This window comes from Delphinus delphis, chromosome 15 (assembly GCF_949987515.2).
Source record: "Delphinus delphis chromosome 15, mDelDel1.2, whole genome shotgun sequence".
In the NCBI taxonomy this organism is placed as follows: Eukaryota; Metazoa; Chordata; class Mammalia; order Artiodactyla; family Delphinidae; genus Delphinus; species Delphinus delphis.
The window spans coordinates 26383056-26406139 of record NC_082697.1 but is presented as its reverse complement, the minus strand read 5'-3'; the positions used below and the strand labels follow the sequence as shown (position 1 = coordinate 26406139).

Here is a 23084-nt window from a genome sequence, read left to right as displayed (position 1 = left end):
AGCACTTAGAGGCCCTGCACGTGTGATGAGTACTGTATAGGCATTAGTATTTTTGCTTCCTATAAGAGGCAGGCTGTCAACTAGATGCTGAAGGAGAGAAATGGAAGAGAGGAGGGCCAGGTCAGAAGAGGAGGACAGGCAGACACAAGGCAGCAAGACTGCGGAAGGGGCTCCCACTCTGGTTTTTGCTAGCCTTGGACAGACAATCCCAGCATTTGCTCACTTAAGAAAACATCACTCATTTTGAACAGTAATCTGTTCACATAGTTTTGGGTTCAAATAAAAAAGTAAAAAGGTATGCAGCGATATCTTTCTCCCATCTCTGGTCCCCAGTTTCTTATTCTGCCAAAGAAATCCTTATGTGTGTAAAGGGAAATTTTATATATTAGATATATTATGTTCTCTATTATAAATCTTAACCCCTTTTGCACAAATGGTAGCATCATCTACATGCTATTCTGCACCTTGCTTTTTCTCCTCCCACTTTGTAGGTTGCTTCATGTCAGTTCATTCACGGCTTCCTCCATATTTTTTACAGTTACACAATTTCGCACTGTTCAGACGTGCTGCATTCTCAAGCCATTTCCCCACTCCTCTCAACAGGGGGCAGGAGTTGATTTCTCCATTTGATAATTAGAGGAGCTGGACCGTGGAGTGGGGTTCGAGTGACTGGACGGGTCACCACAGTCAGGACCTGAACCCAGACATCCACGCCAGATCTATTTCCAATGCACTCAGCTTGGGGATAGTTCTCAAGCACCCCACGGAGAAAGGCTCTGGGCAGATAGCCCCCGGGTCATGGAAGGCCCTTTGGATCATACCTCTCTGCATCCTATCTCCACTTGAACACCTCGGGCTGGAGTGGCCCCTGGGTCGCCATTGTGGTGGAGGATCCTAGGATCCTTCCAGGCGGGCCATTGAAAAGACCTGGATCAGCTCAGGGGAGGGGCGTGAGAGCACTGACCATCTCTCACAGCCGCTTGGGGCAGCCTCCGTCTCCCCAGGGGCCCAGGAAGAAGACATTTTCAAAAGAAAACACTTTCAGGCCCATGGGTGTGTTGAGCAAGTGCCCCTGAGACCATTTTTTACCCAAAGATGCTCCAAGCAGATCCAGAGGCAGGGGCAGGGCTTGTGGACACCAAGCTGGGCGCTGGGGTCAGGGTGATTACCTGTGGGCCTGTGTGGTTCTAACCAGGCTCCGGGGAACCCCAGGAGATGCAGGCAGAGCCAGAGCCTGGCCTGGGCGTAGTCTTGCCCTTCAGTCCTGCCTGAGAGCCCCTCTTCTTCAAGCCCCCCCACATCTTATCTAAGCCAGAGATACCAGGCAAAGCCTGGGAGAAGGCTGCTCCCCCAGGGCCCCAGGTGCCCCCTCCCTCTTTCTCTTCCTGCTTGTTCCAACACCACTCTCCCCCCAGTCAGTTCATGGGAAGAATGCCGTGTCCTCTGAATGGGGGCCAAGAGTGACAGGTGGTGGCAGTCTGAGCTGCATGGCCCCTGGTGTAAGAGATCCTCTCCTCCGCCCCCGCCTCCCTGCCTGTGCCCCTGCCTCCGCCTCTGCCCACCCGGCCCAATCCCTTACAACTGCCCCAGGACTGCTCCTGGGCAGCCGCTGCGAGACAGACAGACACCAGATTGCCTCTCTCTGCTCCAGGTGCCTCTCTCCCTTCAGTCAGCTGGCCCTGGCCTCCTTTCAGCCAGACAGGAGGAGGAATCCTGCAGTCCGACACACCTTTCTCTTCTTTCTGCAGCTAGAAAGACTTGAGTTAGACAAGCAGAAGCACACGCCTCCCTGCCTCATGGCGACAGAAAACGGAGCAGTGGAACTGGGAATCCAGAGCCCATCAACAGGTGCCAAGCTGGGGCAGGAGATGGAGGGAGGAGCTTGGGAAGGGGTGTTTGTTTGAATCCAGAGTTGGGCCTGTTCCTCAGGGGGAATTCTGTGCCTGAGGCCTCCTTTATGGTGCATGGAGGACCAAGAAATCAGGGTTATCTCTGGTACAGTGGGGCTGGATCAAGGGCCAACATGAAGCCTTCCCCAGAGAGACTGGGAAAACATGAAGTCCCCATTGTTGGCGCCTGAACACTCAGGGCGAGGGATGGCAGGGGCATCAAGGCCCACCAGGAGACCAGAGCCTCCTACACAGGGCCGCCGAGGTCTTGGCAGCCCACCTCTAGAGCCCATGGAGTGGCCCCAGAGGCTCAGTGGGACAAGCCCTTGCCAATTGTGGCCTGGGTGGGGACCTGGGCCTGGAGCTGGTCTCCGGCCAGCCTAGCTGGGGAAGGAGTTGTAGGAGGGTGGATCCTGACTGGTGTTTCACCTCCTTTGCAGACAAGGCACCTAAAGGTGCAGCAGGTGAAGGACCCCCAGCTGCAGAGAAAGACCCTGATCCCCCAAACCCAGAGAAAGAACTTGGTCCCCCAGACCCAGAGAAAGAAATTGGTCCCCCAGACCCAAAGGAAGAACCTCATCCACCCACCATGAAGAAAGATGCTGAAGCCCCAGCCCCAGAGAAAGGGGATAGTGCCTTGGCCCAACCCTCAACCAGCAGCCAGGACCCCAAGGGAGAAGGACACCGGGGTGGGGGGCCTGCGGAGGGCAGTGCTGGGCAGCCGGCCGCCCTGCCCCAGGAGACCGCGACAGCCGAGGTCAGTGTCAAGAAGCCCGAGACCAAGCAGGGGACCCCAGGCAGCCAGGACCTCGGAGAACCCAAGCTGCACAAGAAGGCAGCAGAGGGCCAAGCAGCAGCCAGGAGGGGCTCACCCGCCTTTCTGCACAGCCCCAGCTGCCCTGCCGCCATCTCGAGGTGAATGGCCCCTGGCCGGGAGCGGGGAGGGGCCCTGCAGTTCCTCTGTCTTGGGCACCGTCATCACACTCAGTGCTAGATGGGGTAGTTCTGATGTTCACCTCCCTCTGTCCTGGGCATCGGCCTGACCACTTTGTCTCCCTGCAGAAACCAGGATTTTGTGATAGTTCACAGAAGCCTGGAATGTCAGGCAGGAGAGGTCCTCAAAGACCTCTTCGCCAGGCATCTGGAGTCCAGAGTTCCCCTTACCCCATGAACTTGGGTCTCACCAAGGGCAGGACTGAGATGTCGGGAGGAAAAGATAACCTGTCTGCTTAATAGAATTATTGGTATAATATGGAAAAATGACTAATAACCAGACTGATAGATCATTACCAATACTCTTAGAACCATAATATAGCACCAGTCTCATGGTGCAATCCGTTATCCTTACCTGAATGCCAGTCATATTAATGAGGTTATTAATGATGTATTTATCGTAAGCCACAATAATAACACTTACCATATCAGTTTGAATTATGTGGTAATATAAATTAATATCATTGATACATTATCAATTGCATCACCACAGTTTTATGAATCAAGAGCTACATAACCTTCCTCATTGTTGCCACATAATGATTAACCAAATCAACAATCCTGTTAACAGTTATTAATGATCTATTAGTGCATTGATACTCAAGATAGCAACCACAGACATGGGAATTCCCTGTTGGTCCAGTGGTTAGGGCTCCGCGCGTCCACTGCAGGGGGCACAGATTAATCCCTGGTCGGGGAACTAAGATCTCGCATGCCATGTGGCGTGGCCAGGAAAAAAAAAACCATAGACGTTTATGGTATTATTAACATCCCTTGATTTTGTATGAAGTGAATTCAGATGCATCACCCCACGCGTGTGGGGTGGGGGCGGGGTCTTATTACCTCCAGATTGCAGATGGGGCTCTGGGAGACCTGCCTGCTGGCGGGGCTGTGGCTGCTGAGGGCGTCACCTCTGTGTTCTCACTTCTAGCCCTGAGAAGCCGCTGGCTGAGAAGCCCCCAGATGAGGCATCAGAACTCATCTTTGAAGGGGTGCCCGTGACCCCAGGCCCCACGGATCCTGAGCCAGCCAAGGTAGCAGAAGGAGAGAAGAACCTCCCGGAAGGCAGCCAGAAGGAAACAGAAGAGAAGGTTCCAGGCCAGGCTGGCCAGGCTGAGGTGCAAGGGGACACCTCGAGGGGGATCGAGTTCCAGGCTGTTCCCTCGGAGAGATCGGAGGTGGGACAGGCCCTCAGTCCCACAGCCAGGGAGGAGGACTGCTTCCAGATTTTGGGTAGGCCGGGGCTGCCCTGGGGCTGAGGTAAGAGGGAGCGGGCTCCCCATGTCTCCCCACTTAGAGGACTCAACCTTTCTGAGCTGCCTCATTGAGCCTGATCCATCTGTCACCCAACCCCAGGAAGTACGAGTTCCTGGTCCCCTTTGAGAGATGGGGAAACGAGGGCTAAAAAAAGGGAAGTGGGGCACCCCAAACCCATAGCTAGAACAGGATATGAACCTGTCAGGACAGCCTGACTCCAGAGCTCACTTTTTACTTTCTTCTACTTCGACTAAAATGGGGCTTTAAAAAAAAAAATCAGGCACGTTATTGGAGCAACACCAGTTCTCTGGACAGTGGGATTTGAAGTCAATCTGTAGAAAGGCTCAAGTGCCAGGCTTTGGTAGTTAAACTGCATCCTGGGCGGGTGGGAAGGCTCCTGGGAGCCATAGAGGGTTCTTGAGCTGAAGAGCACAGGTGTGTATGTGGTGGGGGCAGGGTGACCAAGGTAGCTGGGCACGTGAGATGGGGCAGGACTGTGGCCTTAAGTGACGACGGTTTATTCAGCAGGCAGCAGGGAGCCACTGAGCATGAGTGAGCTTGGCGAGCAGGTGAATAGGAAAAGGGCCTGGGCAGGAGTGTGGCAGGGCTGGGGGTGGGTTGAGATGGGGTCAGGAGAGCCCGGAGTGTCCTGAAAACCCCCCTTCTCCAGGCTGAGGTGCCCTGGGAGACCCGCCAACCTGCCTGGTGAGCGGCACAGTGCCACCCAGACAGGGTGGGAGGGCCTAGGCGGCTGGGCGGCAGCCAGGAGCCCTGCCTCCTCCCCTGAGCAGCGGCCCAGACCTCCGGGCCCACTCCACCCTGCGATCACATCCTCGAGTGACGGACCTGAACAACCTCCAAGGGCCGCCTGATTTATCACCGGCTTCCCTGCGGCCTCTTGCTATTTATAAAGAGGTTTCCACTCCCCATGACTCAGCCTGTCTGTCCCCATGCTGTTCCCCATGCTGTTCCCCATGCTGCCACTAGGTGGCAGCCTCTCCCTACCAACATCTCCATCCCTGGCCCACCCCCACCCCACCCCACCCCCAACTCTGCCTCTGGGCCAGGTCCAGGTAGGACACCCATTCCACAACTGGTGAGAGCTTGCAGTGTTATTAGAGGGGATGGTAGGCAGGTCCCATCCCCCACCGCAACAGACATAGTAACCCCTATTGGGCACTCCACCATTATAGATGCCTTTTTTTTTTTTTCTTTAATGGAAATGCAGATAGCTTGGGATGGAGTCTTCATACCTTATAATGTGGGAGGGTCCGAGAAGTCCAATCAGCCGTCCCCACTGTTGTGCCGGGAGAAGCTGAGCCCCCCTCTGACAGAGGCAGAGGCCTCCCAAGGAGGGTGTGTGTTGGTAGCAGAGCTGAAATTGGAAACTAGGCCCCTAGCCCCTATCCTGGAGCCAGCTGTCCCCCAGGTATCACTCGCTGAACTTCCCTGGATGGGGCTCAGGCCAGGCAGGAGGGTGTGGTGGCAGGGTGGGTCCTCAGCAGCCCCGGCACTGACTGTGATGGCTTTGCTCTGCTCTACAGATGACTGCCCACCACCCCCGGCCCCGTTCCCCCACCGCATCGTGGAGCTGAGGACTGGGAACATCAACAGTCAGTTCAGCCTGAACTCCAAGGAGGCACTGGGCGGGTGAGAGCCGGGGCCTCAAGCCCCTGGCCCACCAGCAGGAAAGCATCGAGCCCCCAGGCCTTACATCTTCCCCATGAGAGGCCCAGACACTCCGACTGGACATGAGCCAAGTGGACAAAATTGGTTCCACATGGTCACACTTGTGTGCAGCCTGTCACATGGCTGGTGTGTCACTGTCACTCACACAAACACACCACTGGTCATTCAGTGTCTCCCATAGGAAGCATATAGTATTTTCCTGTCTGTCTCAGTTGCAGGCACCACTGACCGCTCAAGGCAACTCCTGCTTTGTCAAAAGTCCTCCCCCAGGGCCCAGGGCCCCTCCCTGCCACAGTCTGCGAGCTGCACATCAGCGGCCATCCTTTGATGAGCCTACCCTTCCTGGGCCTGAGGTCTTTGTGGTTCAGCCATTGTCCCTGCAGTAGAGCTCACAGTTTCTGGAGGGAATCGGAGCTGGCTGGGATGTGCGCCCCCATCTCACAGGGAACAGAGCACAGCCCCTCACCCCATGCCTTAGAACTCCCTCATTCCCAGCCTCTTCTCTCTCCAGTGGCAAGTTTGGAGCAGTCTGTACCTGCACAGAGAAAGCCACAGGCCTCAAGTTAGCAGCCAAGGTCATCAAGAAACAGACACCCAAAGACAAGGTAGTGGGGGTCTGGCTGTGTGGGAGGGGGAGGGGATCCTTGGAGCGGGTGCCTCTCACCTCCCTCCACGCACCCATCTGCACCGGGGGCCTGGTGTACGAAGCTTAATGCACTGAAGATATCACACAGATAGACAGACAGACAGACAGGTAGCCCTACCACAGGGGCCTGATGCCCCTGACCATAAACTTGACCCCGCGGTTAGAGAATTTATCCTGGGGACTTACCCCCTTCATGCCCTCTGTTCAGTTCAAGTCAATAAGTGCCGATAAGCGCAGGCTCTGGGCCAGGCCCTGTGCTGGTGCTGGAGGTCTCAGAGGGAAGTCAGTTGGTCCCTGCCCTCAGAGAGCACCAGGGTAAACAGGCCTCGAGGACTCTGCCTCTAACACCCAGCCCAGGCCCGCTTCAGAGCAGTGTTTGTTCAAGGAGTGAATGAATGGCTGAATGAATGAGGCAGAGGCTCATGTGGAGTGAGGGAGTCGGGTGTGTGAGGAGGTGATGGTGACCTAGCAGGCTGGCATGGTGGGAGCTGTAACTCAGGAAAGCTAGGGTGGGGGGTCACAAAGGAGGCTCCTGACTCACCTGTGGGTTCAGGGAAGCTTCTCCTGAATGAAGACTTTGAAGAAGGAGGAGCTGTTTTCCAGTGGGGAAGGCGGGGGAGAGAGTTTCAAACAGAGACGACTGTGGAAAGAAAGGCCTGAGGGCCAGAAACGGCAGGTACCTGCTGGGAACGCTTGAGTCAAGGTCAAGGCCAGGGGAGCAGAGACAGCAGAAGCCTAGAGAAGCAGGAGAAGCAGCTCCGGAGGAAGTGCTGCAGCCCTGAATTCCTCACCGTGGCTCTGAGCTCATATGAACAGCATGGATTTTCTATGTGACTCTGTCTTTCTCTGTCGCTTCCACTTGACGGGGCCTGGATCCATGTTATTGACTGCTGGGTCCAAGGCCTCTATCATGGACCTGGCTCAGCATAGGTGCTCAAGACATATGTACTGTGTAAATTAATTGGAGTCAGCTGTTGATTAATTAATTATTGGGCACTTTTTCTGTGCTGTTCAATTTGCCAGGTGCTAGGAAAATGGTAGTAGACAAGTCCTGACGTGCTAGAGAGCAGGGACAGAGGCTAAAACCAAACTAAAACAAAAAGCATGGTGTCCGGACCTGAGAAGTGTTAGGAAGAAAAGTAAAGCCAAGTAGGAACAGGGTCGATGGGGGCCGTTCAGATAGGATCAAGTGAGGTTAGGCCTCTCTGAGGAAGTGGCATGGAAGGTGAGATATCAACCAAGGAATGGAATAACGGGAAAAACGGAGCAGTCCAGGTAGTGATCCAATGCTCTGGGGGCATAGTTCCTGGGAGAGACCTGATCTGTAGCATTTGCCAATTTCCCTGGTGTAAATATTCCTACCATTGTTGATTTCACAGATGTGACCACTGGTTTGCAAACTTTCTGAAAGTGACAAATAATGGCAGCTGAGACTAGGAAGGCAGTGATGGGGGAGGTGAGAAATTATTGGATTTGTAATCTAGCTTAAGGGTAGAGTCAAAGGATTTACTGATGGGTTGGATGAAGGGTGTGAGGAAGTGAGAATAAGACAGGAATCTAGGAAAGCTCCTAACTTTTTGTCCTGCACACCCAGGTGAAGAGTGATGGTCTTTTGCTGATGGGCAAGCTGGGGGCAACTCAATTGTGGGGAAGGGGTGGTATCAAGAGTTTAATTTTGGACATGAGAGATTTGAGATGCCTGTTAGTCAGACATTCAAGGGGAGGGAAGGTAGGCAGTTGGAGAGATTGGTGTCTGGAGTTTAAAGGAGCACTCAGGGGTGGAGATATGGATTTGGAAATCAATCACATTTGGATGGAATTTCAAGTCCTGGTACTTGAGGAGAACGCCCGGGGGGAGAGTATAGAGCGGGTAGTGCTGAGCAGGGAGGATGGAGCCCACTGTTCAGCCAGGGGGAAGAGAAGAACCAGCAAAGGAAAGGTGTCCCAGCAGGAGTGACTGTGTGGTGAGGACACAGGCTTGAGGGTGGGGAGAGGTGGGAGGTGAGGAGACCAGCGAGGAGGAGGTGGGCAGTGGTCCAGGCAAGGCCCAACAGGTCTGGTCAAGGGCGAAGGTGTGGAGGGTGGAGGGCAGGGAGTAATGATGCTCGGATGGTACCCCTGACTTCCCTGGTCCCCAGGAAATGGTGATGCTTGAGATCGAGGTTATGAACCAGCTGAACCACCGCAACCTGATCCAGCTCTATGCAGCTATTGAGACCTCGCACGAGATAGTCCTCTTCATGGAGTAGTGAGTGCCATCAGTGGGGTGGGGCCTGGGGAGGGGGCAGCGGGCCCTGAAGCAAGCCTGCAGAGGGGTCTGTGCACACAGCATCGAGGGCGGCGAGCTCTTCGAGAGGATTGTGGACGAGGACTACCATCTGACTGAGGTGGACACCATGGTGTTTGTCCGGCAGATCTGCGACGGGATCCTCTTTATGCACAAAATGAGGGTTCTGCACCTGGACCTCAAGGTACTGGGGTGGGGGCTCCCGGGAGGGGTCGGGAGCGGCCTCCAACCACCTGAGACCAGCGTCGCAGCCAGCCATCCCTCCGTCCCCCAACCCCTCCTCCTCTTCCATCCAGCCTTCCATCTGTAGATTCAAAAAGGGTGTATTGAGGGCTTCCCTGGTGGCGCAGTGGTTAAGAGTCCACCCGCCGATGCAGGGGACGCGGGTTCGTGCCCCGGTCCAGGAAGATCCCATATGCCGCGGAGCAGCTGGGCCCGTGAGCCATGGCCGCTGAGCCTGCGCGTCCAGAGCCTGTGCTCCGCAACGGGAGAGGCCACAACAGTGAGAGGCCCGCGTACCGCAAAAAAAAAAAAAAAAAAAAAAAAAGGGTTTATCGAGCATTTAGTAAGTACCAGGAGTCAGGGGACACATCAGAGAGCAAAAAAGACTTGGTCCCAGCTCTCAGGAGCTCCTAGTCTGGTACTAAGTACTTGCTGAAAGCGTCTCTTGCCCCACACTCAGTGTCTCACACGTGAAACTTGCTGATAAGCGTTGCAAAAGCGCCTGCCTCAGTGCAGGCCTCTGACAGGCACTGCGAATGTTTGTTCATTTATTCCACAAATATCTGTTGAGGGCCTACGAGATGCCAGGCAGTGTTCTAGGTGGTGGAGATCCAGTGGTGAACAAAATAGATAAAAACGCCTGCCTTCATGGAGCTTACATTCTAGAAGGGGAGTCAGAAAAACACATCAGCAAGTATAGTGTCAGTGCAGCAATACACACGTGGCAGGTGCTAACGAAATGTGTAGTGAAAGATGATGTCTCTCTTCTGACCTTGCTCATTAGTACCCTGCATGTAGCAGTTCAGGGAGAGCAAATAGATTTCATGCATCCCACCAACTCTGATCAGCTGGCAGTGGCTGTCTGGAGCTGAGACATGGCTGTGGCGTGGAGTGGGCAGGAGCCCCATGAGTAGCGGGTAGCTCCATCCTTATGGCAGGTGTTAATGTTTGTGGGATCAGTGGCAAGGCTAGTGGAGAAGATGAATTCTGAACACTGATGTGGGTTAGCAAAGTGGATGGTCCTTTCATTCATTCACTTGGTAGATACGTACCAAGTACCTGCTCCTGTGCTACTGTGCACAGTGCTGGGCATGGGCATTACCATCAAGATCATGAGGACACGCCCCTGTCCCACGGAGCCTACAGGTCATAGGGGAAACAGACATTCATACAGTAATAACCCAATGAATAGATCATTTTAAACCATTAAAAGTGTTATGAAAAAGTACGTGAGAGTAATGGGGAAACATACAAGGTGTAACTGGAGAAGCAGGCAAGGGCTGGAGCATTCGAGGTCCAAAGCAGGAAATGCTCCCGCTGCTGTGGGCTAACACCTCCACCGTGCTTACTAGGGGTCAGAGCTGCTCAGGGTGTGTTCAGAGTGTGTGACAGCCCATTGGGTCAGGTGTGCTGTTATCATCCCCACTGACAAGCGAGGAAGCGAGGAGGGTAAAGAGATGAGTTTCAGTGGGGCCACCGTGGCAGCAGGGCATTTAGGAGGCGGTCATAATAAGCCAGGAGAGAGATGATGGGTCTGGAACCAGTGGCAGTGGGGGAGGGATGGGAAGTGGTCAGATGATGGATGCATTCTGAAAATAGAGCCAGCTGGGTTTCTGATGGTTTGGATGGGGGAGGGCGGAGGGAAAGGAAGGAGTGTGGGTGACTCCTGAGTTTCTGGACAGAGTGGGTGCCTGCGTGGTGGCATCGGAGCCTGCCCTTCTCCCGTGAAAGCCATTTTCTTTGGGGTAGGGCAGGGTCTCCAATTAAAATGCAGTGTCCTGGGAAGAAGGTCAACCTTAAGTCTCTGTATCCTAAAGTGTGTTTTTTTTTTCAGGAAAGCAGTAAGTTTTTCATCAATAAAGGGTTTCACGTCAAGTCACTTGGGTGAACCATAGCCTGAAGGCACTTCCCAGGGCTCTGGCTGCAGGGCTTTTCAGGAAGTCCCCTGTCCTCCAAAAGGAGGTCTGAATCTGTCTCATTTCCCCTACCAATTGTGTCCTGGGGCCTTTCTTTCCTTTCCCTGTTTCGGGGAGCACTGGGTTGGGCTGCTGAAGTCACTAGCATCCTGCTCTGAATGAGCGCAGCAGTGTGAAAGGACCTTCAGAAAACCTATCAGTTGGGGCCTCAGATCAGATGCACACAAGGCCCAGACGAAGAACAGAACCCCATTAAACGAGGCGGAGGCCCCGGGGAAGTGGAGGACTTCTGCCCATCACAGGGGTCAGGGGAAGCTCCCTCCCAGCCGTGTGTAGCCATGCGGCTGGGGCTTCCAGTGTTTAAGGAGGTGCTGAAAATCAGGGTTTTTGTGCAAAATCTGCCTTTTAACCATTGTTAACTACTTACGATGTTTCTGCCCTGCAACCTCAGATTAGTCCTCTGTCCTTGTGTTACATGAGGAGGAAATGGAGGCCCAGAGTGGGAGGGACTAGCCTTGCATGTGACTCTCATATTCACCTGTGCTTGGGGCACAGGATTTCTGGGAGCCTTGGTTGAGTGTCTGCTGGGCGCTTTGTTAGACGCTGAGTGGGGGAGCAAGGAGGCCTGGAGAAGGTGGCTCCTGCCCTGGAAGAGCTCCTCTCGGGCGTCAGGATCCTCCTCTTTGCCTGGAGCAGGCAGGTCTGAGGGTCTCTGATGGGCTGTCCACTCTGGCAGCCTGGGCCTCTAGTCCCGGGAGCCTGGGACTTGGATGGACCTGGGCGGGGAGGGAGGGTGAGCCAGGTCAGAGGTCAATCCAGGCCACCCCCTTCTCCTCAGCCAGAGAACATCCTGTGTGTCAACACCACGGGCCATTTGGTGAAGATCATTGACTTCGGCCTGGCACGGAGGTACCACCTGGGTGGGTGGCATGGCAGGGCCAGCCTCCAGGTGGGCAGGGCTGGGGGAAGGTTGGAGGGTGTCTGGGAATGGCCTGGGAGTTGTGCTCTGAGCTCTTGGCCTCACCTCCAGGTATAACCCCAACGAGAAGCTGAAAGTGAATTTTGGGACCCCAGAATTCCTGTCACCTGAAGTGGTGAATTATGACCAAATCTCTGATAAGACAGACATGTGGAGCCTGGGGGTCATCACCTACATGCTGTGAGTCCTGAGGGTGCCTGTTGTTTATGGGGTTGGGGCACATGGGTGGGCAGCTGAGGCCTAGATTGCTTCCACCTCCCCACTCCCTCAGTCAGGGGTTTGTGGGGCATTGGGCGTGCTAGGGCAAACCAGGAAAGGGAACTCTGTACCCATTTTATAGATGGAGAAACCAAGGCCCCCAAAGGCATAGTGTCCCAGCCCAGGGCTCTGGGCAGCAGAGCTTTGATGACCCAGTGCACTCATCATTCCTATTCTTCACTCTAACCCTGGGAAGCTGGGATGATTATGCCCATTTTACAGATGAGAAGAGTGAGGGTCAGAGAGGGGAAGTGACTTGCCCAAGGTCACCCAGCCAGATTCAAACCCAGGTCTGTCCCATATGAGAGGCTGGGGGTCTTTTCAGTGCATGGTGCTGCTTCCTAGGCTCTGTCCCCATCCCTGACCCAATCTCACCTCCCTGCTCCCTGCCAACCCCTCCCTCTAGGCTGAGTGGCCTCTCCCCCTTCCTGGGAGACGATGACACTGAGACCCTGAACAACGTTCTATCGGGCAACTGGTACTTTGATGAGGAGACCTTTGAGGCCGTGTCAGACGAGGCCAAAGACTTTGTCTCCAACCTCATCGTCAAGAACCAGAGGTGAGGCTCACCCCAGGACACGAACCCCGTGTGTGCAAGCCCAGTGTGTGTGTGTGTGTGTGTGTGTGTGTGTGTGTGTGTGTGCGCGCGCCCGCTGGGCGGGAACTGGGCCAGGAGGCCAGTGGGGTGGTGCCTCCCTGGCCTGCCACCCACCCTCACTGCACTGCCCCCTCCCCACAGAGCCCGGATGAACGCTGCCCAGTGCCTCGCCCACCCCTGGCTCAACAATCTGGCAGAGAAAGCCAAGCGCTGTAACCGACGCCTCAAGTCCCAGATCTTGCTTAAGAAATACCTCATGAAGAGGCGCTGGAAGGTACCACAGAACTGAGGGTGGGGCGGAGCGGGGGATACAGGGCAGGAAGAGTCCTGGCCCCACTAGCCCTGTGTCAGCTGGTTCGGTCTGGAAAACAGAATTGGTTTTTCTCTTCTTGTCCTGGGCTGGCTACTGCCCTGGGTAGTGGCCCTCCACCCACCCATCTCCACTGTAGGGAGGGGTGTCCATTTGTGGCTCGGGCTCAGGAAAAGGTCTCTGACCCCATCACAGGCTTCCTCCCCTCATTTCACAAATATTTCTTGAGCATACACTACCTCTAGGCACTGGGGATACAGCAGTGGACAAAGAGACAAAGATTTCAGGCTTTGTGGACTTGCTTTTGGTAGAGGATGGAGAGTTGCTAAAAGGAGTTAAGGAAGGGCTCTAGGAAAAAATAAGGATGGTCGGGAGTTCTGGGGAGAGGCTGCACTTCTTAGTAGGGTGGCCAGGGAGGGCACACTGAGAAGGAACATGTGAACAAAAACCTGAAGGAGGTGAGGGCTGAGCCAGGCTGGTATGGGGGGAGGAGTGTGCCAGGCAGAGGGAACAGCTGGTGCAAAGGCCCTGAGGCAGAAGCATGGTGGTCAAGTGTGAGGAACAGGTAGGAAGCCAGCACGGCTGGAGTGGAAGAAGCAAGGGGTAAGGGAGATGTCCAAGAGGATTGGGAGGCAGGGCGTGGAGGGACTCGGCCATGATGAGGGGTTTTTACTTGGAGTGAAATAGGAACCACTGTACTGCCTTGAGCAGAGGGGTACTCAGGTTGAATGAGGGAGGGAGTCCTGGAGGCTGCAGTGTCACGGCGCCCCCTGCGGCCATTTTGGGCAGTGCGCCCTCCCTGGCATGGAGCCCTCCTGGAATGAAGGTGACCTTGGGAGACACTCAGCTGTCCTACAGCTTTCCCCCTGCCCTGCTGCTGACTGGGACCCCTCTCCCTCATCTCTCAGAAAAACTTCATTGCTGTCAGTGCTGCCAACCGCTTCAAGAAGATCAGCAGCTCAGGGTCACTGATGGCTCTGGGGGTCTGAGCCCCAGGAGCAGCTGAGGCCTGGACGCAGCCGTACAGTGGCCGGGGCTGAGGCCACACAGCCCAGAAGGCTGGAGCGGACGGGCCAGATTGCCGGGGCTGACTGGCCAGGACAAGGCTGCACCAGGCTGGGAGGCTCGGGGCTCCCGTGCCCCCACGCAGTGACTGCTTCCCCGACGTGCGCTGCCTCGGATATGGCCTGACTCCATCCTGCTACTGCCTCCCCAGACAGGGCTCCGGCCCGTCAGCCACAGCCCAGATGCCACGGGCCCTGCCGAGACGCCGCCCGGCTCACCTTCTCGGAACTGCTGCTCTGGTGACCCCTGCTTGGCCTCACCTGGGGCATCCCTGGCCTGGGCTTGCTCCTAGCTAGAGCAGGAGGGCTGGGGCTCCTGGCATATGGGGTTTCTGCAGTTGGGGGTGGGAGGTCCTTGGTGGGGCAGGAAGGCAGACGGCGATTCCTAAGGCGCAGCTGCCAGGGGAGACAGAGCAGGCTTTGTGAAGGAGGACCTCCATGCCCCCACCCGCCTCCCCACTCCCAGCAGATAAGGCCTGACACACCATCTGGTCTGGCCCGGCCCCCGCCCACCTTCCTTGCGACCACCAACACACAGGAACTCTGTGAGAGAGGACACCCAGCCCGGGCCTGGTGGAGGGGGAGGGGAGGACAGGGGAGACCACCCCCGAGCTTTCCTGAAGGCCAAGCCGGCCCAACCCAGCCACTCTGGCCCCCATTCCAAGGGTCACCCACGGCCTCGGATGATGGCGTCAGCAGGCCCAGGAGGCGTGGGAAGGCCGTTGGCAGCCCCCAACCCGCTCTCAGCTTGTGCCTTGTAAATAAATGTACAGGTTGGAAGTGGCCTCCTTTCATGGTGTGTGCGCGCCCGGGTGAGGCCTCAGCGGGCCACCGTTCACGGATCACTGCTGCGGGCTAGGCACCTTAGCAGCCTCAGGAGCCAGGCTACCCAGTGTGTGATCTAGGCAAGTGGCAGCCCGCTTTGTGCCTCGGTTTGCTCATCTGTGAGAGGGAGGGCACAGCACCAGCCAACATTCAGGGGTGACATTACTGTGTGTCAGGCTCTATTTAAGTGCTTGTATGTCTATTAACTCATTTATGAGGTCATGAGGTAGATATTATTATTATTCCTCTTTTACAGAGGGGGAAACTGAGGCTTAGAGAGGGGAAGGAACTTGAAGGCCTTTCAACAAGTCAGAAGCCGGGGCTTGCACTGGACTCTTCTACCTCCCATAGCAAGGCTCTGCCCGCAAGCCCACTCCGCTTCTCACCAAACAAGGTGTAAGCAGAAAGCAGAGTCTCCAGGTGGAGCCAGAGGTTTGGGCCTGCAGTGGTGGGTGTCCTCCAGGAGGCCTGGGGGAGACAGCTGTTCTCCGGTCCCTCCTATGGGCCCCAGCCCGCCTCACCCCAGGCCTGCAAGGCAGGGGAGGGGCGCCATCTGCTGGAGGGGGCAGCCCAGAGGGCAAGAGAGCTTAACCCCAATAGGGTGCAGCCTTTCTGGCTGTGAGGACAGCTGACTCAGAAGTGGGACTGGCTTAAGTGGGGCAGCTGGTCTGCCTGCTGGGGGCTTATTGGTTCCAGCAGGAATGGCAGTAACCACAGCTCACGTGCACTGAGTGCTCGCAGGGTGCAGCCCTGGCCCAGCTCTGCGTGTTCACGTGACTCTGCTTCCAGTGATCCTGCACGGTGGGCAGTGTTATGTCCATTTCTCCGATGGGGCAGCCAAGCCTCAGGAAAGCTAAGCCATTTGCTCAGGGTCACACAGCTAGTCAATGGCAGAGCCAGGATTTGTACCCAGACAGTCTGGGCCCAGAGCCCCTGCTCTTAACCACCACATTATCTGCCTCTGAGAAATCTTGGACGGAGACCTTGACCATTCATCCTTCCACCCCCTGCTTCCATGAATATTGGCCTGGAGGGCAAGGCCAGGTCGTCACCCCTACCCCTGCCCTGTTCCAGCAGATGGCTGCGGAGTCCCCCTACAGCAGGTGCCACCTGGAGCAGGGTATGGGGGACTTTGGAACCTGAGCCTGCTGGGGCTTGCACTTGGGGCTTGGGGGGCCTGGGGAGCCTGGCTTAGGCTCTTGGTGGGAGCTGTGCTTATGGGCAAGGCCTCTAGGGCTGTTGATCCCTGCCTGCCTGTCCGCCCGCCACCTGCTAGCTGGGCCAGGCCTGTGGTTTCCTCTGAGTTCTCTCAGCCTTGCTGGCCCCCGCCCAGGCTGAGCCTCGGCCACACAGCGTGATGATGAGGGATGAGTCACCGCCATAGTGGAGGGGTAAGGAAATGAGGTCCAGCCAGCACAGAGATCCAGGGCCTGGATCCAGCTAGGGAAACCGAGGCCAAAATGAGAAGGCTCCTCAGCAGAGACAGCAACAGCTGGGACTAGAACCCAGGACTCCTGACTCCCAGCGCAGGCCTCAATTTCCTCCTCTATAAAATGCAAATGATAGCCTCAGCTCCACTGTCCTCTATAAAATGCAAAGGACAGCCTCAGCTCCACTGTCCTCTGCCACTCTGAGGGCCACTGTAACAATCCAGAGATGGGATAGGGTGCTCATTCACCCTATTTCACAGGTGAGGAAACAGGTTCAGAGAGGGAAAGTGAGCTGCCCAAGGCCACACAGCAAATTAACATGTCCTGGGAAGGAAGCCCACCCAGAACCATGGAACAGGGCTGACCACTTCCTCTATCCCTATCTGGTCCTGGGAGCACATCTTAGAAAGCTCTTTTTGATTCATCAGGTGCCTCCTTTGGGCCTCCCCTAGTCCCTGGAAGTAAAGGATATGAACTCAACAATATGGATGGGAAATGATGGGAATTCAGAGAGAATTTGCTCCCCCAGGGCCACAGAGCACACCCAGGAGAAAGCTGGTGTGGCAGCCCCTGGGGTGGGACTGAGTCTCAGTCTTTCTGTAGGCTGGGGCCCAGCCCCATGACCTGCACTAGCACTTCCATTCCCAGCAGCCTCTGAGCCACCCAAGAGAGGGAGTGGATCCATGCTCGTTTGGGCCTGCCAGCTGGAGCCAGAGCCAGGACCAAAGCTCCAGGTCTGGGTCTGGGGTTCTGCCAGTCCCGGGCAGCCGGCGGCAAGAATCCCCTGCCCCTTCCTTGGTGTGCCCTGCCCACCCCACGCCTGTGTTGTGGGCTCCCCCTGACCGGCGCCCGTCACAATGCCGATGCTGTAACCTTCCCTGCAAGGGGCTCTGTGCCCCATGGGGCCAGGACCACGAGCTGCTCCTGCACACTGTCCTGGGCCCCCCTTGTGGGCTCAGAAGGGTTAACACCCTCAACAGGACAGCTCCTCCCGACGGGTCCCAGCCCAGAGAGCGTTCCTCCAAGACTATTTCCTGCCTCTGGGCCTTGGCCAGGCCCACAGTGACCACCCCCATGGGTCTGAGGCCGCATCTGGTTTGGATTACACCAGGGCTGGTGACGTTGCCTTTTCCTGTCGGCGTCCAGTGGCCTCGAATTCCACTGGCCACCTTGGACCCAGCAGGGCAGCTGTGGGAAAAGATTCAGCCCGTGACAGGGCTGCCCCGAGGGTGTGAAGCAGCCAGGGCTGTCCTGAAGGATGTGCCCACCTGGACCAAGCGCCCGCTCGTGCAGCTGCCCACACACCTGTTCCTTCCTTCACTCTAATGGGTGTTATTTACCGAGCACCAGGCACAGTGCCAAGTGATTCCCATGTACGCAGTCATTTCATTTCCCCCCATGAGTGGGTATTTCCTTATCAGCAGTTCGCAGATGAGGAAACTGAGGCACAGGGAGGTGATGGACAAGTCCATGGGGTCCCAGCTAGTAAATAGTGGGGTCAGGATGCAAAGCAGGTGGCCTGACTTCAGACTCATCCAATTACTTCACAGCTATTTCTTGAGGCCCTTTTCTGGGCCTGGCCCTAACCCAGAGCCTGGAGATGAATTAGTCATGGTCTCGGTCTTCAGGGAGTTCACAGCATCTGGAACCCCAGGGTTGGGAGGTTGGGGATCATGGTGAAGCTGGAAGGGTGTGGAAGAAGACACTAGCTTCTATTCTCTCCTCTCCAGTGGGAGTGACAGTCAAGCTGAGAGCAAAGAAGGAGCAGGCCTCTTCCAAACAGAGTGTGTGCTGCGGGGAGGGGGTGTTCCAGGCAGCTCCAAAGACTTGGAGCTGAGAACAGCCTTGTCTTGGAGCATCCCAGGGGGCTTTTGCACATGAGGAAGCAAGAAGTAAGTCTGGAGAATTTGATGGGAGTCTCAAATGCCAGGCTGAATTGGGGCCATAGGGGGCCATGGAAGGGTTCTAACGAAGGAGGGACATGATCAGATCTGTGGTTTAGAAGGATCCCTGCAGCCAGGGATGTCAGTGAGGGAGAGACTGGAGGCAGGGAGGCCAGAGGGAGGTTGGGCTGTGTCTGCTTGAGGGGCTGTGAGGATGGTGGGGACAGGAGGTGGGAGCTGCAGACCTCATACACCGCCAGGGAGACAGGCTGATGACAGAGAGACGGGGTGCAGGTCAGGCAGAATGGGGTTCACATCTACTTATTTGCCCTCTCTGAGCCTCAGTTTCCTGTCTGTAAAATGGGATAATAGTCCTTCCTCCCAGGGTCAATGCAAAAGCGACATGAGCTGTGCAGATCTAGCACCTGGCCAGGCTGCTAAGCTTATGCTTGTTCCACAACTATTTCTCCAGCCCCTACTTTGTTCCAGACACTGTTCTAAGTGCTGGGGACAAGCAACCAATAGACAAAACCCCTGGCCCGGCGGAGCCTCCTTCTGTTGGGAGACAGACCCTGGACAGCAATAATGAACTTAGAGCGCGTTGGTGGGGTGGATGGGGGATGCGGTGGTCAGCGAGTCTCAGAACAGAGACTGAAAGGCTTGAGGGAGTGAAGATCAGTCCAGGCAGAAGGACTAGCAAATGCAAAGGATGCTTGGAGTGGGGGCGGAGAGGGCAAGAGCAGCTGAAACCAGATCACACAGGCCTGTAAGGACTTGGCCTTTGGCTCTGAGTGAGCCAGGAAGCCCCTGGGCGGGTTCTCTGAGATTTAATCCATGGCAAATGGATTTATCCATTTATCCACTCAGCAAATCTTTATTGAGGTCCTGCTATATGCCAGCCAGTGGGTTAGGGAAGTGGATAAAGTGAGTAAGGCAGACCCAGCCCCTGCCCCCAGAGGCTTATGACACAAAGGCAGAGACAAGCAGAAGGAAGTACACACAGAGATGCAGAATTCCACATTGCAACAGGTGCCAAGTGGAGGAAACAAATAGGATGCAGAGGTGGAGAAAAATCTAGAGGCATCCAATCAGATAAGGAGGTGAGGGTTGTCTTCTCGGAGGAGGTGATGTTTAACTTGGGCTCTGGAGGCTGAGAAGTCAGCTAGTGGGGGGTGAGCATTCCAGGCCGAGGGAACAGCCAGTGCAAAGGCCTAGAGGTGGAAACACTCACAGAGGAGTCAGCTGCCTTAACTCAGCTCGCAAGGGTGAGCCTCCTGTCTGTCTCCCGGAGAGATCAGGGCACCAGAGGACTGTGGTCTGGCGGAGGCAGCCCTGGCCTTTCCAGGGGCCACAGGCAGGGTTCTGGCGGACTGTGGGACTAAATGGGACTCTGGTCTGTTTTTAGCCTGGAACCACTTCCTTCAGCCCCACCAGCTGCCTCCCTGAGTCACCACCCAATTACCAGCAGGGCAGGGACAGGGGATTAGACACCTGGGGGTCTGGACCTGTGGGGAAGGAGGTTTTGCCGTGTGCAACAAATGGGCAGAGAGGACTGGGCTGAGGGTACAAGGCCCTCCAGTGGGGCTGTTTCACGTTCCACTAGTTGATGTACACTATTATATTAATTTCAGATGTCCCATTTCATTCGTGTTGACTGAATTGTACACATATCGTGCAAGGTGAGGTTTCCCGCATGCCAGTCCTGGGGGGGCTGAAATCATTGCCCCATTTTACAGATGAAGAAACTAGTACTCAGAGAAGTGAATCTACTTGCTCGAGGTCACACAGCAAGGAAGTAAAGATGCCAGGAATTGAATCCAAAGCTTTGTGTATATAACAACCTTCCCTCCCCCTGCATCTTCCCACCTCTACAGCAGCTAGGCCTTCCTGGTGGGTAAATCAGGTTAAGAAGACAAGCCCCCAGGGCCGAAATATTTATTTTACTTAAACACTTAAATTGCTGTTTCCATGTGTCAGACCCTGTTCGAAGCACTTTGCAAGTATTAATTCATGTAATCCTGACAACAATCCCATGGATATAGTACTGTTAGTGTCCACATGTTTTAGATGAGGGAAACCCAGAGAGGGGAAGCAACTTGCTCAAGGTCACACAGCTAGGAAGTGACAGCTGGGATCTGAAGCCAGTCAGTTGGAGTCCAGAGCCCCTGCTCTTAGCTGCTGTACCTACTGCCTCTGGGAGCCTGGCCTTTCAGGGGTGACGGGAGGCGACATTCTGGCTGAGGCCTGGATTCCTGGGTTTGTACACTCCCAGTAGGCAGACATGCCAGGCCGGCCGACACAACCTCCCCCCACCGTCTTCCTCATTTCTGTGGTGGCCTCAGAGTGCCCGCCCCGCCAAGGGAGAGCGTCTCCCCACCCTGGCCCAGGCGCTGTCTGGGGTGTGGGAAGGAGCTTGGAACTCAGGGCAGTGGAATGCCATAAACCAGGGAAGGAAGCTGGTGGGCGGAGAGGCGCAGGGAGATAAGATGTGGAGGGTGGAGGAGAGGCTGAGGAAGGCCCAGCCCTGTGGGTGGGGGTAGCCTCCCTGGAGGCAGAGAGAGCAGAGACCAAAGGACCAGCAGGTGAAGAACTTCCTGACTGCCCTTCAGAGCTGCCAAACTTGGTCGGGAAGGGGCCGGCTCTGAAAGCAGCAGGCTCCCCTTTCCTGGAACCCGCCCCCCCCCACCTGATATGAACTGCTTGGTGTAGAGGGGATTCAGAAATCAGGCAGGAGACGCCCTTTTAATTCTGATATTCCAAGAATCTGAGCTGCTGTGATTAAAAACTCTGGAATATTCTGAAATACCACTGATCCTACAATTTTAGATTTCGATTTAGCCTAACTCTACAAGGCCCCTCGGCACCCTCTTTTGCTCCGACCTGCTGAGGAGGAGTGGGGGCTGGGATCGCCTCCTGGAGACAGACCAGCCTCCAGTAAGGAGAGTCAGATGGGGTGGCCCCTGTACCCTAGAACTCTACAGTTAAGGCAGCAGAGGGGTACTCCTGCCCTGCTGTGTGACCTTGGGCATGTCACTTACCTTCTCTGGCCTTGGTCTCTCCATCTGTGCCAAGGAGCTTTCTCTGGGTCGGCCCAGCTTAGGCATTCTGAATCTCTGCTAAGCACTGTCCACCCCTGGGTGGCCAGGCCAGAGGCAGGGGGTGTCTATTGGTCATGGAAAGAATGTGAGGGCAGGAGGCCCAGTGGGTGGGGTCCCCAGGCTGGGCAGCAAGCAGAGGGCAACATGAGATCATGGTGTCTGGGCCTCCTGGTCCAGTATTTCTGGGGATGGGATCCCTTCCAGGCTGTCCCCCAGGTTAGACCCTCCCTGGGATCCGGATTCAAAGAGTCAGGCTGCCCTTTTCCCTCACCCTGCAACCTCCTCACTGGACAAAGGGAGTGAAATCAGGGCCCAGAGAGATGGGCACTGGTCCAGGCTCACACAGCAAGTCCAAGGCAGGCTCTGAGCCCAGGGGCCTGCTTAGGGACTGGGGCTGAGGGGACTGTCTTCACTTCTTGACTCTCTGGAGGGACATGGAGGGGGCTCATGCCCAGAGCTAAGTCTGTGCCTCTGTGTGCACTTGACCCCTCTGCATGTTCCCCCACCTCAGAGCATGGGCAGTTTTCTTCCCCCCAGGCTCCCACCCCAGTTAGATGCTCAACCTCATCGGGGGGGTGGGTGGGGCAGGATGCAGAAGCCTGGGATCCCCGAGTCGGGCCAGCCTCCCCATCCTCCTACAAGCTCAGGACACAGGCTGGGAAGGGACTGGGGTCACCAGGTCTCCACAGGAATGCACCACAGGGAACAGTGCCCGGCAGAGGCCTCTTTCCCTGACCCAGCTGAGAAAGAACCCCCGCCCCCCCGAATCTGTCCTTGTCTCCGTAACTGTCTCTGCGCATCACACACACACACACTCATGTACACACGGAGACGTACTGACCCACTCAGGCACACACGGTGGTGCGAACCTCTCCTCACCCGTGCCCTGCTCTCGCAGGCCTCTGTCCCCTCCCCTTTCAGCCACGAGGCCGCCTGAATGCGACAGGACAGACCCTCTTTCCCTCCCCCCATTGCTCCATGGGTTCCAGGCTGGGGTCCGGCACACACGCTAGGGAGGGTCCGCACAGCTGGCCGGGCATTCTTCCACCCCCTTCTGGCCGCACTGAGCCCGCACCCTGCAGGTGCCCCCTCCACCCCGGCTCTGGAGTCTGTGGGAACCAGACAGTTGGGGCTGTCCAGCCGGGCTCACTTCCTCCCAGGCCCCAGGGGACCTGCGGAGGGAGGAGGGAGCCACAGAGACTGAAGCCAGCGTGGCCGCCTGCCCGAGGGGGATGTTTTGGAGGGGACAGGACTGCCTGCCCAGCAAAGGGGTCTCCAGCCACCTGAGCATCACCTCATGGGACATAAGACCCTCCAGCAAAGACCAGAAAGTATCCTTGGCCCCTCTTCTCTCCCTATACCCATGATCCAGGTGGGGGGACTGAAGTTCCGGAAGAAAGCCATCTGCCTCAGCAAGTCTGGTGTTGGAGGGTATGGGGACAGTGAGGTTTCAGGTCCCTAAGTTGTTCCTCTGATGGGGACCACGACTATACCCACTTCTCCTGCTTCTACCCAAGGGGGCAGCTACAGAAAGCCAAAGGTCAAGGCTCAGTCTCTTCTAATCTGTACCCAGGGTAGCCACCGCCTCCCCCCATGAGGGAAATGCTTTCTCAGAGTCACCAGGAGACCTCAGAAAGCTGGGGGCTCGGGGAGTTCTCCCAGTCACGCCGGAAATCCAGACAAGGGAAGTGTGCCTGCCTTTTGAACCTTGGGTTCCCTGTCTGTGCAAGGGGTGAGGGG

The 23084-nt window shown here is 56.1% G+C and overlaps 1 protein-coding gene across 1 annotated transcript; it reads left to right on the top strand.

Annotated features, from left to right (window-relative positions):
• Nucleotides 1–1796: 1796 nt before the first annotated feature.
• Nucleotides 1797–14033, top strand: MYLK2 (myosin light chain kinase 2). The gene is made up of 12 exons (XM_060032795.1): nucleotides 1797–1848; nucleotides 2330–2804; nucleotides 3814–4115; nucleotides 5684–5789; nucleotides 6340–6433; nucleotides 8613–8722; nucleotides 8804–8945; nucleotides 11738–11808; nucleotides 11930–12058; nucleotides 12543–12695; nucleotides 12876–13008; nucleotides 13953–14033. Exons 1-12 carry the CDS (start codon nucleotides 1797–1799, stop codon nucleotides 14031–14033), a joined length of 1848 nt encoding a protein of 615 aa, XP_059888778.1.
• The last annotated feature ends 9051 nt before the right edge of the window (nucleotides 14034–23084 follow it).